The sequence below is a fragment of the Larus michahellis genome, chromosome 3, assembly GCF_964199755.1.
Source record: "Larus michahellis chromosome 3, bLarMic1.1, whole genome shotgun sequence".
NCBI classification, from domain to species: domain Eukaryota; kingdom Metazoa; phylum Chordata; class Aves; order Charadriiformes; family Laridae; genus Larus; species Larus michahellis.
In genome coordinates, this window is record NC_133898.1 from 105,290,815 (window position 1) to 105,307,590 (window position 16,776).

General features: G+C 39.5%; 1 protein-coding gene across 2 annotated transcripts in view; it reads right to left on the bottom strand.

Annotated features, from left to right (window-relative positions):
- The window catches only part of TINAG (tubulointerstitial nephritis antigen), a 47,928-nt gene extending 33,904 nt beyond the window's left edge, over positions 1-14,024 (bottom strand). For both annotated transcript variants that reach the window (XM_074578351.1, XM_074578352.1), the window contains exons 1-4: positions 13,462-14,024; positions 8,999-9,062; positions 7,887-7,976; positions 6,150-6,264 (exon numbers count right to left, since the gene is read on the bottom strand). In XM_074578351.1, the coding sequence (XP_074434452.1) occupies positions 6,150-6,264; positions 7,887-7,976; positions 8,999-9,062; positions 13,462-13,831 (639 nt within the window). In that variant the 5' untranslated portion in view covers positions 13,832-14,024. The remainder of the gene's footprint in view (positions 1-6,149; positions 6,265-7,886; positions 7,977-8,998; positions 9,063-13,461) is intronic.
- Between the last annotated feature and the right edge of the window lie 2,752 nt (positions 14,025-16,776).

Genomic DNA, 16,776 nt, shown 5'->3' on the forward strand with positions numbered 1-16,776 from the left:
TTACCTCATTCTCCTTTACACGTGGCTGTAGGTAGGAAATTTTAGTTACCATGGGAGAGGCATCAGTACAGTCTATCATTGATTTGTCTTTCACACAGAGGTTTTTCAACCGCCAGCACTTATTCTCATCAGCAATCTGATGTTGAGTTGATGGGAATTCATGGTCTGCTCACTAAAGCCATTTGGAAAGCCGTTTTTGGCATCTTTATCTCTCAGCCTTAATTTGCGTCCTCCAAGCTTTGCACATATATCTGCATATGCAAGAACCATCTGGTACAACAGCTAATAATCTGCTCTGTGTTCAACACATCACAACTATTGACCCTTTTTTTTACTGTTGAACTTTACAGAATGATTGCTTATACTGTGCAGGGGAATAGGAATGGCAACACAGAATTGCAATATTAGGCCATCTAGTCTATCAGTTTGTCTCAAACAATTGTTGATAACATCTGTTCCAGGTGAAAATACAATACACAAAATATGACAATCTGATCCTAAGCAAAACATTCCCTGATTCTTCTTTCTCAAAAGCAGGCTTATACCCTGAAGCACAATGGCTTCTATACCATTCAGATTCCTTTATTTTACTTTGATTTACTTAGTTTTCTAATTATGTACAAGACTACATACATTTTCCTAAGATGATTTAAAATTTGAGTCCAGTTCTTTCAAACTATTTCAGGACTCTTTGGGTAACCAAACTTTACCACTTTGTCTGTATTCAGCTCGCTTTGTTGAGTACATTGTGAAACAGCGGTGCCTCCATTCGGCTTGTACACCTGGATTTCCCAGGAAAACCCACAGTTGAGAAGAAGTGGGTAAGGAAAAAAGAAGCTTGTACCTCATGTCTGTGTCTGACATTACATTGGGATACAGCCCCAACACAGAGACCGACACAGTCTGGGCATATGCCCAGACCCAGCAACTCTCAAGTGCTTCTAGGCTCACTATGTTAGATGGAGATTGTGAGTCCTAAATACCATTAAAGTACACTGCAAGCTGTTAAGTTGCTTAAGTGCTTTTGAAAGTTTTGCCTCCACCCATAACAAGCCAGTAATCTTTAAAATCTTGCTAAAATATTTATCTCAATATTTTGATTAATCCCTTTCAAAAGCCTGCTTTTTCAAAAGCTTGTTAGATACATGGGACTTGCAACCACAAATGACACACAGAAAGTAACAGCTAATTTAAAGAATCTCTTGCTAAATTATCGTTATGTTCATTATTAATGAGCAAGCACAAGCACAATATTTACTTTGAAGATGAATCATACAGGTGAAATCCCAGACAAATAGCATTTCTTTTACATGATATGACTGCTCACTATCAACCAGTTAACAAGCAAAATTTGTCAAAGGTTGTTTAGGTCACTTATGTAGGCAATGGCCGCTTACAATGCTACAAATGAGGCATCTGAGAAAAGCAAAATTCCAAATAGATCTTTGGCCTGAGACAATGTGTTACTTTATGTATTGCTAAACTACTGCCAATATAGTTAATAGCCTCATATTGTAAATCCCAGTGCAAATCCCTCATTAACCCTCAGCCTTGCCATTTAGAAATGCAGGACTGACCTGTAGCCAGAAACATTAGCTTTTTGCCTGAGAAATTGCTATCCCGGTATTGAGAAGCATTGCTGTTCTATGACAAATAATAAGTCTAGACAATTGTTTCTCAACGTATGCTCCATGGACCAGCATCAGACAGCACAATGCAATCAGCAAAATGACTGGCAAGCTATTTTTAAACCTTCGTATGTACTCTCTGCAGCGAAGCTAGCAGTCTGGCCAAAGCAGGAAGGTAAGTGGATATAAAAGAACACTAGTACTTCGTCTATGACTTCTTCAGAAAAGTTTGATGGCCCATCAGAGGAAAAAGGCTGAAGATTACTGAAATTGTAAATGTGGAAATAGTTTTTCTGAGGAAAAGCAATATTATTTTTTTTTTAAGGTAGGAAAAATGTTCTGGACATCACTTGCTTTGTGAAGACAAAATGGGCGTGCATGACCTTCAGTTTGCAGGAGGGAGATCTACAGCTGCTGAGCTTTTTTACCATGAAAAGCCATATATCAGAGGAACAGCTGGTGTACTTTGTATACCTTCAGCCTGTCTTTACGAGTTCTTTGATACTTAACCCAAAATGGTGCCTTTTTACTGAACCACTTGTTCCATTTTCTTGTAAAATGGCACTTAGGCGAGCACCTTGTTGCCGGCAGGTGCAGACCCCACCATTGCAATGTACCTCTTGCCAGAACATGTGCTGACAGAATACCACCAAACATGTATCACAATGTGTTTTAAAGGTGTGGCAGTTATTTTTATGCTACATAGAACTTCAAAAATGATTACGCTATCTATCTCCTGCAGGAAGTAAACACATTCACGATGCCTTCTCAGGTAATACACGTGACGCTATTGGGAGCTTCAGCTTTGTCAGGAGTCACAACAGTTTTAGTGGTGTATTTAGCTGTCGGTCCACCTTCAGGTCTAGCCATACTCTGCAGCAGAAGATCCTCAGTTCAAATTTAGTGTCTTTTAGGTATTCTAATGTGTCATCATGTTTAACTACCCTTCCAGACCAAAGCATCACCTTATTGAGCAGGTATAGTCTTTTATTAATAGCAGAGCTTTTAAAAGCTCTATGAGCAACTTCAAGAAGTTTGTGTTTTCCCTAAGATGAAATGTAGCGCTCTCACACCGTTTAATCTGAAGTTATGTTATGAAGCTATATTTGTAGTTGGATATATCAGTCAAAGACTCTCTACTCCACAGTCAAACTTTTCAACACTGCTGAGAACTACAACTCTGCCGTAGATGTAAAGTAGTTACACAGAGAGGCTTTACATTCTTTAATCTTCCATGCAATTGAGTAAGAAGCCCCTTCTACACAAAAATGCCTTTCTCAAGCATACCCAAAAGGCAGTAGAAAATAATCAGAACAGCAGGCACTTAGGTACCAGAAACTGTCATTTATTCCCTAAGTAGTAGACCAGTGGCATGCTGAAGAAATGTTTTTTATTTAAAGTGAAAAAAAAAAAAAGTGCATTTAGTGAATGGGTAGTTATGGTTTTCTTTCGCCATTAGCAAAGGTACCAGGTTTTAATCAGGTCAGCACATGATAGAGCCAAAATGTCCTGAACCCTAATTGTAGCATTTTTATCAACTAAATATATGACTTCGGGCAAATGACTTGCAGTTTTCTCACTTGCAATTTGGGAAAAGCAGTAATAATCCCAAAGAATGCATGAATATTTAATTAGTGCCAATTTATCCACAGTAAGTAACTAGTACCTTGGCCTGCAGGGGAATTAGTACTCAACAAAGTCACTTAAAGGTCAAGCCATTAAGGTTTGGAGAATGTCTCTGAAAAACATTAAAAAGTCATTATTTCTAAATTTCATGATTCATATCTTTTTACTCTGTTCTGAGCTGTCACCTAGTTACAGGTGAACCTTAACAGAAACACTGTCATGAAAACTCACTTGTTTTTTATCACTTATGACTTCATAAGTGTGTTAGTATGCTTCACAAAATATCAGTGACGGAAAATTATTCATGGAAGGCAAAGTGTGTCTGAAAAACTGGTAAAACACTTATCTTAAATAGTGCCTGGAAGTTAACTACATGGATACTGTTGGTTTGCCAATTGGAAGAATCTGTTGATGTGCTCCTGGTAAGGCAAATCCATGCTATGAAGTTGTTGCATCGTGCACTGATGGTAGTTATGGAGCTGGCTATGACTGAAGAAAACCTTTTTCTTTTTTTTTTTTTTCATGTTTTTGTGAAGTGTTAAAATGTGGCAGATAGATAGATAGGAAATTTTCTGAGGGAGAACTAGGACACTAAAGAGATGATCTAGTTGAAGATGTCCCTGCTCATTGCAGGAGGGGTTGGACTAGAGGACTTTATTCTATGATTCTATGATGTTCTTCTAGAAAACTATAGAAGGGCACATAATCAGGAAGACTTGGAGCTTCACAGGAACCTTCAGAGAAAAAAACTTTTACATCAAGACTAGCTAAAACAGAAACCACTGGATTAGGAGCAAGAAAGTTCTAATAATTCTGAAGAGATGCCATAGGTAGGAGACAGGCTTATGCACAATTCAGAGCAATTTTCTGCAAGATCAAAGAATTCTCCAGAAGCTGAGAAAGTCATACAGAGATTATTATTTTATATTTTTAGCTTTTATAAGTAGAGAGAAAGTTTTCTTAGAATCTTGTACAAAGCTTTTGGAAGTAGATAGAAAGATTTCTTAGAATCCTATGCAAAGCTTGTGCTTCCAGCACATGTAGGACTTCCTGAGGGCTAAATGTATGAGTATGCAAAGCTGGATTTCTGGAGACGAATTCATTGAAGCTCCTTGGATGTCTGGCAGGGTCAAAGGTAGTTGGGTTGTGACTCACAGATTTCATAAAAAGATAGCGGAGAAAATATGCCTGCAAAATGTATCAGTGGAACAAAGGCTGTAAGTAGTGTAGCAGTTAAAGAAGTTACAGGAAGTTTAATAACAATGATTCAATAGGCTGCACATTATGCAGGACCACTGAGTGAACTACCGCAAACTCAATGTAAAAGAGCAACTATCATAAAGGATTTCTTGTAACCTTCCCTTTCTTGTTTTCCTAGGTGGGATTTGTCTCGCCTAGCTACATATCTAGTAATGTAGATGTCAAACTCTGATCTAGGTACATGATATCCACTTTTTGCTTCTGCTATATAAGCATCACGTATTCCTCAAGGAAAAGCCAACAACAACAAATCTACCCCAGTTCTCTTGAGTCTCAATGCAGTTCACTTGTAATTTGTGGTAGATATCTACTAAGTATTTCATTAAACTCTTTTATGTCGTTGTCTTATTTTGACTTGCCATCTTCAACTGAAACGGATCCTTCTTTGTCTGTGAAGAGTAGTCTAGCAAACCACATGAGGCAAAACTCCAAAGCTTAATTTCTGTCACCTTCTGGCTCTGACAGGCCTCCATAGTGTAATTTTGAGCAAGCTGGCCATTCTGGGCCACAACCCACAGAGGTACAGGGAGCTGATTTTGTGTGGGACAAAGAACCAGTCTGCATCAGCCAAAAGGGTTAAGATAGATTGTTAAAATTTAATGTGAGAGAGGCACATGGCCCTCCCCTTCTTTCCCAAATTCCCTGTCAAGTGGTAGCTCTGCACTGCTATCCTCACAAGGCCTTCCGTGATGTAGAAACCCTTCTGCCATACACGCATACAACAACCATCAGTGACTGACTTCAAATAGATAATCAAATGGCATCACTTGCCTGAACTATATAGAAGCCGAAGATAAAAACCTGTTATATTTAACATCGTTTGCAAACCTTTGATCTGTCTACTGATTCTTGCAATTTTTTCTAATTTTGCTATGGTGAGGTAGTTATTTTTTTCAGTCTATGATTTCCATAATTTTGGGTCTTCTCAGAAAGAAGCTAAGTAACTGATCCAAAGCATTGGAAAATCTACTCTGGATTCCATAAATATGCAGTTCTTCTTTAATTGTTTAACCTGCCTAAATAACTTAAAGCATATTTGCTTTGCTGTGGAACTAATTTGAACGTAAATATATGATAGGAAATTTAATTTAGCTGCCATGAAAATGGCCATGGCCAAAAGGTTTATAAAGCTGGTAGTAGAGAATCATCTCATTTTCCTTTGTTTCCCATCATTTTTCTTTCCATTTGGCCAAAACCTCAGCCTCCTACTGCATCTTTACGTTGCTTTATCCTATGGGCTTTCAGAACTTGCCGCTTAGTCTCAGCTGTTAGCCTTAATGAACTATGCCAGATTTATTTTTTTATGGTTACAGCTATATGCGCAATGATTAGCAAATGGAGAGGATAGTATGGAACCATCCTAAAGAAGCAAAGATTTCAAACACCAGTGATCTACAATAAGTTAATACTGGTGCACAGCTTCACAATGGTTAGCATTTACTTTTGCTCCTCCTTGTTTGATTTCCATTAATAGGACCACACACTCTACGGCTTGGAGAAATATTCTGGGAGCTTCACATTCAACATCGAAGCATTTAGTGTTAAATTTCTGCATCATAGTCTTATAATTGTTCATGTTTATTTTTCCATGTGATAAAGTTATTAAAAAATGTAACAATTTTACATGACACTTACTGGACTTTCTCTCATATTCAGCAAAGAATGAGATGGAGGGAAGGTGCCCAGGCGCTTTTTGAAACCTTCTTCCACTGTCATTCCCCAGAACTGACTGTAGTTGTCAGCCTTCCATCTTCCACACAGACAGAAAAGAAACAAAACCTAGGTTAGAGATACCACTCACATTAATACCTTGCTCCTTTGTAAAAGCACCACTAACAATAACAGCCAGAAATAAATCTTTCAAATTACATTTCAAAATCTTGTATTTGGTATGTATGAGAAAATATTTAATATGGGCTCTTCCACTGAAAATGAGTGTAGGATAGAGCAACACAGCAGTATATGAAAAGTGGTGATTTGAGGTCAGCATCATGTCAGCCTGCAGAAGTTGAGCTTCAGAGAAGTACCGGAAAACAAGATGCTCAGTCAGAACAATTACTGTTGTATTGAAGTTACACTCAAATTATGCTTCAGACCAGATGCCCACAGAGAACAAAGAGCTTCACGTAGTGAGCCTTCAAGCTCTGGTGTACCAGCAGCGAGACACTTGAACCCAGCAATAAGCCCGGCTGAGACCTTCTTGCCTGAGTTTTACACCAATAGCCAGCTTGAGAGAAAGGGCTCCCCATGGCTCTTTAATTATTTTCTCCCTACTCTCAGGTAGACTAGACTCAGATTGTAGCATTAACCCTGCAAACTATATGCACAACAGAAAAAAACCCAACCTTGCAGCCATACACGTTTGGAACACACTGAAATTTATTATGACTGGAAAAGAGCTGAGCCACAGGGGAGAACCTTCTCTTTACCCATTTCTTTATTGCTTATCTATGTGGAACAAGGAGGTGGGATTCACACTGCCTAAACGAGAAGCCTCGTCGCTCTTGGTCTGCCTGTAGTCAGTGAAGAGTGCAAGCACCTGCAGAAGTTGAGTCATATCTCAGATGGGCTTAAGCACCCTGTGGCAAACCTCAATGCTTACCGCTGGCAAGAGAGAGAGGTGAAGGGCTCCAGGTGCCTAACTTAATTGTCTGTCCTAACTCGGTTGGTTTGAATGTCTCTGTTAGTTCTGTTTTACGTCAAACCAGGACACCCATGAAGTACACAATGTTTCAGCATTGAGTCACAGCTTGAAATCTGGGCAGGTTTCATCGCTGAATTTAGCACCCCAGCTCCTAGGGAAGCAACCCCTGCATCTCCCAAGAATCCCAAGGCAGGTGTCTGGTACTGGGGTGTCCCTAATCCCTCCAAACTACCTGAAGGGAAAGGAACTGGTAACAAGAAAAATACCAATGCCCCACAAAAATCTGATATCTTCATCCCCATTTGGCCCGTTCTCTCCTTTTCCAGCGCTACCTAGAGTCCTGTTATGTGGGACAATGGTCCTGAGGGAGGAGAAAAAATGACTTTAAATATCTATCCCAAGTAATAAATAAAGTGAAGAGTAAGGGAAGATGATGTAAATGGCATTTTGTGAGCAAAAAAGACTGTACTAAATTTGGAGAATGTTTTAGATGGATGTTTACAGTGTCAACTCTTACCAGCCTGAGACTTTCAATAACTTTCTATTTGAAACTCTAAAATCTGACAGAGATTTAGGAAAGTTTCACGGATGTACATTTACTGTCAAATTGCTGTGTTGTAACTGGGGAAGAAAGGGGTGGGGAGGACTGCATAACTTGTAACTTGCACATACATACAATAAGCAACACAGTGGTTTACAGCAAAACCTTAAAATGAAAGTGTTCTCACCCATAATCTCCAGAATTGATGTGCTGAATTAAGTCTTGGCGAACAAGGCACACTTCTTTTGAACACTTCCAGAGACTTTGGAAGCATTTGCTGAAAGGGCAAGAATATCACTGAAAATGAATTGTCAAAGGAAAAATATATACTTTAACAGCAGAAGGAAGATGGAGGAAAAAAAAGCATGAACAATATAAATGTCACATGGTATTTATGAAAACACAATGATACGTTGTGCTACTTCACTACCTAATCAATCCTAGTTGGAGCAAGGTGGGAAGGTTTACAGCTTGTGGGAAAGGTTGCATTTGAAAAACTTTGCTTCCATCTTTATGAGACCAAACCAGAGGAAAAAGGCAATGTCCTGTAAATGAGATGTTTTGAGGAAGTTTCACTCTGGAAACCCAAAAAGGAGCTGTGTGGCCATAGACACCTTACTGCAAGGACCCTGGGCTAAAGGCAGGGCAGTGGGGGCCCCAGCCCCATTTGGATGCTGCTGGAGTCCCGCGGGCTGCCCTGGGACTGGATGTGTAGGGCTGGTTTTTGGAGAGGCAAAGCTGGGAGGAGGCTCAGGCAGCCAACTGGCAGCAGAGCTCCCCTGCCTGCGCTGCCCGCTCCTGTCCCAGGGCAGGGAAAGGGATGCTCAAACAGTTCAGCCCTTTCCTACATAAATATACATATATATATTCTTCTCTTATGAAATAACGTGAGGTCTCATCACTTGTGCCAAGGAAACAGAGGAAGATGTTCTAAAATAATCCCCTAAGATTTAATGGTATTTGTCTTGTCTGTGTTCAGGTCAACGCCCAGGACCAGGCTGCAACAATTTCGACTCAGGTCAGAGCAGCAGATTGACAGAACAGGAATAGAGTTAGGCCAGTGAGGAGGAGATTTTAATACGCCCATTTTCATATCTCAATTAGAAAGCCCATTGACCTCTTGCCATTCTTCTAAATTGGCCGTAATCTAGTCCTACAATACCTTAATACAGTACTACTCTTACAGCCATTGTGATTTGATTACATGTTTAATATGAATTTAGGGATGCTCACTACCTTAATTCCTGTTTCATGACATATGCTAAATGAAATTCAATTTGCTGTTCTCTGAAACGTTACCAGGAATTGCAGTTGTCTTTAATTATTGTTCCTTCTCCGTAATATCGGCCGTCTTTATAACAACCTGCCAACATAACATATACATGTGTGAAAAAAAAATAATAATTTTTAAAGTGAATTATCTCAAACCTCTGGCTACTACTGAATTAATTGGTTGTATGTGGTATGCATAACTTATTTAGTTGAAACCTAAGTCAGCAACATCTATTTCCAGTTTCTTCGAAGTAATGAATGCAGTTTGATGTATTTTAATTTTTTGCCGGGTACATTATCCTTCATAGTAAATAAAATCAGCAACAGATTCAAAACACCCATTGAAAAATTATTATCTTACATGTAAATAAAAACAATTCTTCAAATAACATTATTCTCCAGTAATAAACTTAAAAAGAATACATTTCTAATAGAAATAAGTTAAAATAGAAATAAGTTAAAATATAAATAAGCTTTTCCAGTTGTATAATTTAAAAAGAATAATAACTATTCCAAACCTTTTGGTGTTTTTTTTTTCCTCGCCAGCTTAATTCCTCTTTGAAAAACGGACAGATCAATTATGTTTCAAGGCAAATGTATGTTTCATATACTCTCCAAAACCCTGTATAAATCTTAAATGGAGTGATGATTTTTCCAAACAAATACATGCCTTCTAATTTTTTTCTTTGATAACACTTCACTGAGAAAAGACTTTGTGTGTGTTTTAAGATCTTCCACACAACCAGCGGACTTGATTGTCAAAGCTTCAGTAAAAGAAGACCCAGAGTGCCTGAGCAGGGCTTTGGATCAGGTCTATAAGAAACGTTGTACATTTATCACATGGATCTTTGTTTTCCAGCCTATTCTCACGGTTCCTCCACTGGTCAGCCTACAGGTAGAGATCATGTTCCTTCCCCCACTGAAAGGGTCTGGAGCCAGAACACCCAAGTTCTCCTTTCTCCTCCATTTTCAAGAAGCTTAAACCATATTTTGTATTAATATGGTGTTGACTTGCATTTGCACTGTATCACACTTTTTTCCCCACCGCAAGTGTGAGGAAAGCCATCCCCCTCTCATGGCAAGGGCTGGAGTTTGCCTGCCCAGACATAGACAGGTATGCCGTGGCTGCCTAGGCCTCCTTTATTGGCAGGAGAGAAATATGCACTTCTAAGCCCCAGCTAATTTCATACCGAAGTCCAGAAGTAGGCTAGAGCTGATGAATTAATTATAAGTGCCTATCTTCCCCTGTTAGTCGTACAGCAGGCTACGTTACCGAGCACAGACATAGGTGAGATATATCCCACCTAAGCAGTCGGAGGCCCAAAGTGTCTGCTCTAATTCAGCTTCTGCTCAGATCCGAGACATTTTTCAGAGAATACCCCAAGCAAATTACCGAAGTTTCACAGTTTGTCACAGTCTGCCACAAAGTCAGCATCAGACAGCAGCTGGAAGGAGGCACCAAGCAAGCTATTTCAAATATATCGAGGGAAGGAAGCGTTGATGCAGCATCTGAGGAACATGGCAGGGCCTCGCTGGAGCTCTGCTGGCAGAGCCCTAGAAAAAGTGAAAATGTGGACAAGTGCAGAAGCAGCTTTCTAATAACGTATGCTTAAGGAACTGAAGATTAAAATTATACCATTTCTTTAGTCTAGCTAAATTAAGATTTAGAGGGCCAGGAGTGCTGCCTGAGGCATCAATGGCAGAGAGCAGAGGTATCTACACCAAAACACACTGTTTGTAGGAGAACACAGCGAGATTGTCTGGCTGTGAGTATATTAGATTGGAATATTAATATGTTTAGTGGGAAATTAATTAGTTGGAGAGGCAGCCTGATGGCTTTATGAATGGGATTATACGATGTGAAAATCATGATTGGAAGGAAGGCTATTTGATAAACGAGGTCTTCCTTCCCAGTCCAGCGTTCCTGTACCCTTACAGCTCTTATTTCATTTGCCCCCAGTATGGATGTAAGTACTCCTGTCGGTGAAATGTCTCCAGGTTTACTCACTTGTAGGCCAGATCCTGACCATGTAGTGTAGAAGCAATTAGTAAAGAATCTGGATGTCACTTATATACCATCACCAGGGTGAGAACCAGTGTGTCGACTCTGAGAGGGTTGTTTGTACCATCAGAGTAATTGAAATAAAAAGATAATATAAACAATAAAGATAGTCAATAAATAAATCTCTAACAGTTCTTCTAATAACAAACATAAAAATAATCACAATAAAAAAATCCGGAACTTTGGTTTAGTATCTAAGGCAGGAATGTGCACAGTTTCTTCTGAAACTATACAGGAAAGTCATTGAAAGATACTGAATGCTGAGTTCATAAAGGCAAAGTGGAAGCAGTTCCACATAGTTAAATCTAGACTGGCCCTCAGCACGGAGCACCCCCATGGGAGAAGTCACAGCGCAGGTTACTGCTGCCGTGCACCAAGGCAGTGAATAGGTGGGGATCCAGAAATAGAGCACCGAGCAGTTTTATTGCTGCTGATCATTCCAACCCATGTAAAACACTTCAGTTTATTGGTTTATTTAAAGAAATATGACTCAGGAAGCACTGAGAGCAAAACCACTGGCAACCAAAAGATCAAAATCTTTCAGGTGAAAAGAACTGTGGCGTATGTGGTCTTCTAGTGCTTAAATAATTCTCAGCCAAAGGCAGAAGTGTAGTCTCAGTTACTAAAAGTCAGCTAATATACTTACATCATTTCTAAAAATGCTTCATAGTTTGCTTAATCTTCAAGCATTCAGTCCTTTTTATTTCTCCATTTTTTCCCTCCAGTTAGATTCCCTCTTCCCTGTTCCTCAGACATTCCAGTTCTAGAAAGTTCCTTTAGAGATTTCTTTTGTTGTTTTTTTTTTTTTCCCCTGCGGTATTTTGGCTGCTTTATTATTTTCCTTTTACCGTTTAAATTACTTACTTAACAAATACCCGATAAACGTATTTTAAAAAGCTGCAGACTTTCCATCAGGATCGCACTTTAAGGATGAGAAAAACAGGATCTGCTTTTGAGATGAGATATGAAAAAAAGATCTAAGCTCACCTACAGGACAAATAAAGGTGCTTGAATAGAGTAAATGCAATTGCTACCTCTGGCAGGTATGTACGGTCCAGGAGTTACAACCCAGTGAACACACATGCAAAAAATTGGACTAAGAAAGGCCTCACCTTTTCCCCTACCTATTCCTATATCCTATCTATTTCCCCTATCCCCCTCACCTATTCCCTTATCTAAACCTTCTGTTACACTTTTACCTTCTAGAGGCAGACCTATGGCAGAACCCCGTGGAAAACTGCTGAAGGTTTCGTAGTGATTCGTTTCCCTGCAACAGTTTGCCCAACCAGACCCACGGGCTGCCAGCTCTGGAGCAGAAACTCTGCTAAATGTTTATGTAGAGCTTAGGCCAAAAACCCCCTGATCTCTTGGAAACAGTATACACCACTGCACCAAATAAATATGAAACAAATGTCTTTATTTATGTAAATCACAGAACATTCTTTTAGATGGTTAGAAACACTTTGGGGAAATCAAATTTGTTTTACAGCATTTCTGTCACTCCCACTTATCAGATTTTGGCTGCCTGCCTGGTTTAAGAGCACAGCCTCCTGAAGAGCTTGTGGGCTGAGGGCTGGAATGCAAGCAGCAGAGCTATTGCAAAGAAACAGTTAATTTTAAAAAGTCATGGTAGTGGTTTTGTTTATTTTAGGCTTTTGAAAGTTTGGTACAGTCTCCACATTTTCAGCCAGATTTGGTCTACCGATAGTAAGAAGCTGCAGAGTCTTAAAATCCACAATTATAAACTTTTCTCACCAGCAGAGACATTGCCCATGCAGGACCCAAGGGAGGACCAGCTGCTTGTAGATCATTTTTTTTTTGCATTCTCCAGTTCTCAAAAAAAAGAGCCTGAGTTTAGAGTAGTCTTGGAGGAACTTCCACTACAAAGCAACTAGTAAGAGACTAAAATATGCCAGAAATCCTTGTTCTAACCACATCCCTTCACCTACTCCTGCACCTGAGCTGTCACAGGAAAAATAGCGTCCCACAGGAAAGCTATGCTGGATTAAAACCATTGCAGAATACCTCAGAGCAGTAACATTCAGGATAACCCTCAGTTTTCTTGGTGATTTGTTTGTACTGATGGACTTGCTGTTCATCTCATGTTAATCTGTGAAACTCTATTGAAACTGTTGAGATTACACTAATTTTGACCCAGTGAGATTATCTCTGAGAAGCTTCGGGTAAAACAGATGTTTTGTCCAACAGAAATATGATCTAACCAATGCTAAAAATATGTCCCTGGAGACAAAGAAATAACAGCGAGCATAATTCTTACCCCAGTTTCATACTCAGTGTCTCTCTCTGCTATGTCTTTAGTCACATTTTTTAGGATGTATACACTCTAAAGATTAATCAGTAATTTTACTTCCAAGTATATTTTTATGATGCTGCACTAAAGCCAACTGAGCATTTTCTCTATACCTACCCGACGTTGGAGGTGGCCAAGGCTCATCTGACCTGGTGGGCTCAACGGGGTGGTCACAGACATCCCAGTAGTCAGCACAACAGTCTACAGGGCCAGGAGAATTGGAGGCACAGAACTGGTCACAGTAACATATAGCTGCTTTGGAGACGATGTTAAAGCTGCAGGCATCATCTCTTCCTGTGCAACAGCCCCGTGCCCTGCAGGACCTTCCCTGATACAAACTCCTTTTTAGCCTGTTCCACTTTGCAGAACCACCGTCTTCAACAGAGTAAAGTCCTCGGGGGACGTTTCTTCTCGAGTCAAGCTGCTTTGCCATCCAAACTTCACTCGCAATGCAATATAAGAGCAATATCTGACTTTTGAGCCACATTCTTCTGCCTCTTTCAGCCTTTTTTGAGGCTCTCTGTGCTTCAATTTATCAGTAAATGTTCATTTACTGTAGATGTAATACCTTCAGTTAGTATTCGGAAAGAAATCTGAACAGGAAGCTGCAGACTACGGTTTTCTAGGAAGACTCTGTATGTGTTAATTATTAGTCAAACATGTTGTAAACTGATTTATTTGCCCAAGATACAGAGATACTGGAAACAGTACAACTATGTATTCATCATTATGAAATGCTGGGTGCATTCTTTTGCAAGTGAGAAAGATTATAGTAGAGATTTCAGAATAAACAGGATATACGTGGTCCAATATTTTAGGTCTGTACTTTTAACTTCTAAAATGAAAAGAATGTGAGGAATGAGTACATGGTGTCAAAGGAAGTTCTCTTTCTTTCGGGTTTCATTTATCTGTAACCAATATGTTCTCCATATGACTAGAATCTTTGTAGCACTTAGATTGCATTCCATCTACATTTTTCATTCTGATGTGCAAGGCTATATCACTGCAGTAAACTTATCCTCCACCCCCCATTTCAGTCTTGTTCCCAGTGACCTAGCTTAGCTTTATATGCTTCATTTTGCACTGTTTTACTATGGGCAAATTCAGAATAAGTCAGGCGATATTCAGTATAAACTGTTACCCAAATATATACTTTTTAAGGTGCATTTCTTTAGTCAAAATGAACTTGGCAATCGTTGTAAATAGCGTAATAAATGGTGTAATAAATACTCACTGATGTGCGCTCATTCCCATTTAAAAAGAAATGGATGTATTAATAAAACCACAAAGAAAACTGGAGCAGATATCAAAAGGTAAGCCTAACAGCCTTTACTACTTGATCTATGATCTCCAGGTTTTTGAACAGCAGACCTGAAGAAATATGTATGGTGCTGTTGCCAAAACTTAAAAGATTCAGAAAAAAGCAGCAAAGAACTTTGAAGTTCCTAGTAGAGATAGCACATGAGGCTAAATCGCAAAAAAGATCGTAGATTCAAATCCTGTTACACGACAATTTAAATCTCCAAAGCTGAACAAGCAGACTTAAAAACCAGTCATCCGTCTGTCTCCATTTTGTAGTAAATGAGAGGAACCTGGAGAAGTTGATGGCACGCTGTTTTCTAGGGAATAAAGGGGATCTTTCCCTTTGTAACTTCATCTGGGCTGTTCGATGCTGCAAAAAGTGATAGGACTAAAGGACAGCTTCTTTTGAAAGCACAGCTGGCAGCACAGCTGGTTTGGATGCGTTGCCATGAATGGCAGAGACATTAAGAAGTACCGTGTGTATGTGTGTGTGTATGTATGTTTATATAGATGGGCTTGTAGCCCAAATGTTCAAGTCTTTAATACAATTTCGTGCCAACGGTGCTTTTGTTGGACCTGCCTCCCACACTGTCCCCACCACAGCTAAAGAACTGTGGATGAGGGAAAATTGCATCAGACCACGCGATTTTTGTTTTGCTCTGTTGCAAGCAGTCTTCTGTGTAGAAGTTAATAGAAAGGCCAAGGTCAGCAACGTGCAATCACTGTACATCATATAATAGGACATAAATCTCAGCCTTCGAAGTTGCTCTGTGCTTTCTTTATTAAGTTAAGTTTTGTTTATGAGACAAAAATATGGACAATGTTAAGTCTGTCACTGACTGCTGTAAGGCAGCAAATATAATGTGAGGAAAATGAGAAAAGACATGTTCATGGAAAGTCAAGTGAAGTGCTTGCTAGAAATGATAATCCAGTTCTGTTCCTTATGTCTATGCAGCTCCATCAGTTCCAGGAGATTGGCTCGCGATTTGCACTGACATTAGCAAAACGCAAATCTTCTGTGTTATTACAAACCTTTGGAAATATTTTTACAAAGTTATCTCCTTGCTATGGATGCATAAGAAAGAAAAAAAGCTACCATACGTGGTAAATGTTCTCAGCCAGTCAGATTAAGTGAACAGGCATATCTGTGTTTTAAGTTACAGACCTCTGGTTTCATTTGGGTTGGTTTGGTGTTTTTTTTTTAAACTTTCAACTTTAAAGACTTGCTGATGATAAACCAGAGGCAAGGGATTTGCTTGGAAACGACGTGAGCTATTTTACAAAGGAATGAGGTTTCTTTTAAAGGAACATGAAAATGTAACTTGTGCTTCTGAACAGCTTTGTTTTGTGACACAAGAAACTGTGCTGAAACTTAATAAAATGTGTTTTTCCCAATCATCAGTGTGTGTTCAAAACTTAAAAAAATCCAATGCTGTGGTTCAGCAAACATTTTTATTTCAGTAGTTTCCTTTGTAAGCAAAAGTAGCTCTCTGTTCACTGTAGGAAAGCACACATTGACATACCTGTAACTATTTAGAAACAGTTGAACATGATCCTTTCGAGTCTCTACTGAAGATTAACCTATTCCGAGCATAACAGCTCTGCTAAACTTTTGAGTTAGGGTTCTAGTGCTAGTCCTAATCTGCACAATTAAGTACAATAATGTCTGACTTGTACCTGTTTCAGCACTACCTGATGTCTGCCCTTGAGCTTCAAAACAACACCATGTGTTTGGCAGGAATTCAAATAGTAATATCACTGAACACCTGGTGGAGTAACAAACAAAAAACAGTTTTAAATGTCCAAGAGTCTCTTTAAAGTTGGAGATGGATTATTCCACAGCTTTTCTTTCAAAAGTCTCCCTGATTTGTCAGAATGAGCCATCATAAAAATCTCATTTCTAATCACCTTTGGAGTACAGGCGGTAGCAGTGGCCAGTGAGGCTCTGGGTGCTGAAGGTCACTCCCAGAACGGACGACAGAGTCCACTTCATCAGAAGACCGTGGCACCTTGCCTTCTCCTGGCTGCCTCAAACGGACTAGGGTCAACCCTTGGGCCCAGACCCAGGGGGACAATTGCAGTACTCTTACCTTGTGCCAGGAAAATGAAGTGACTCTTGGCCAGTTTAGG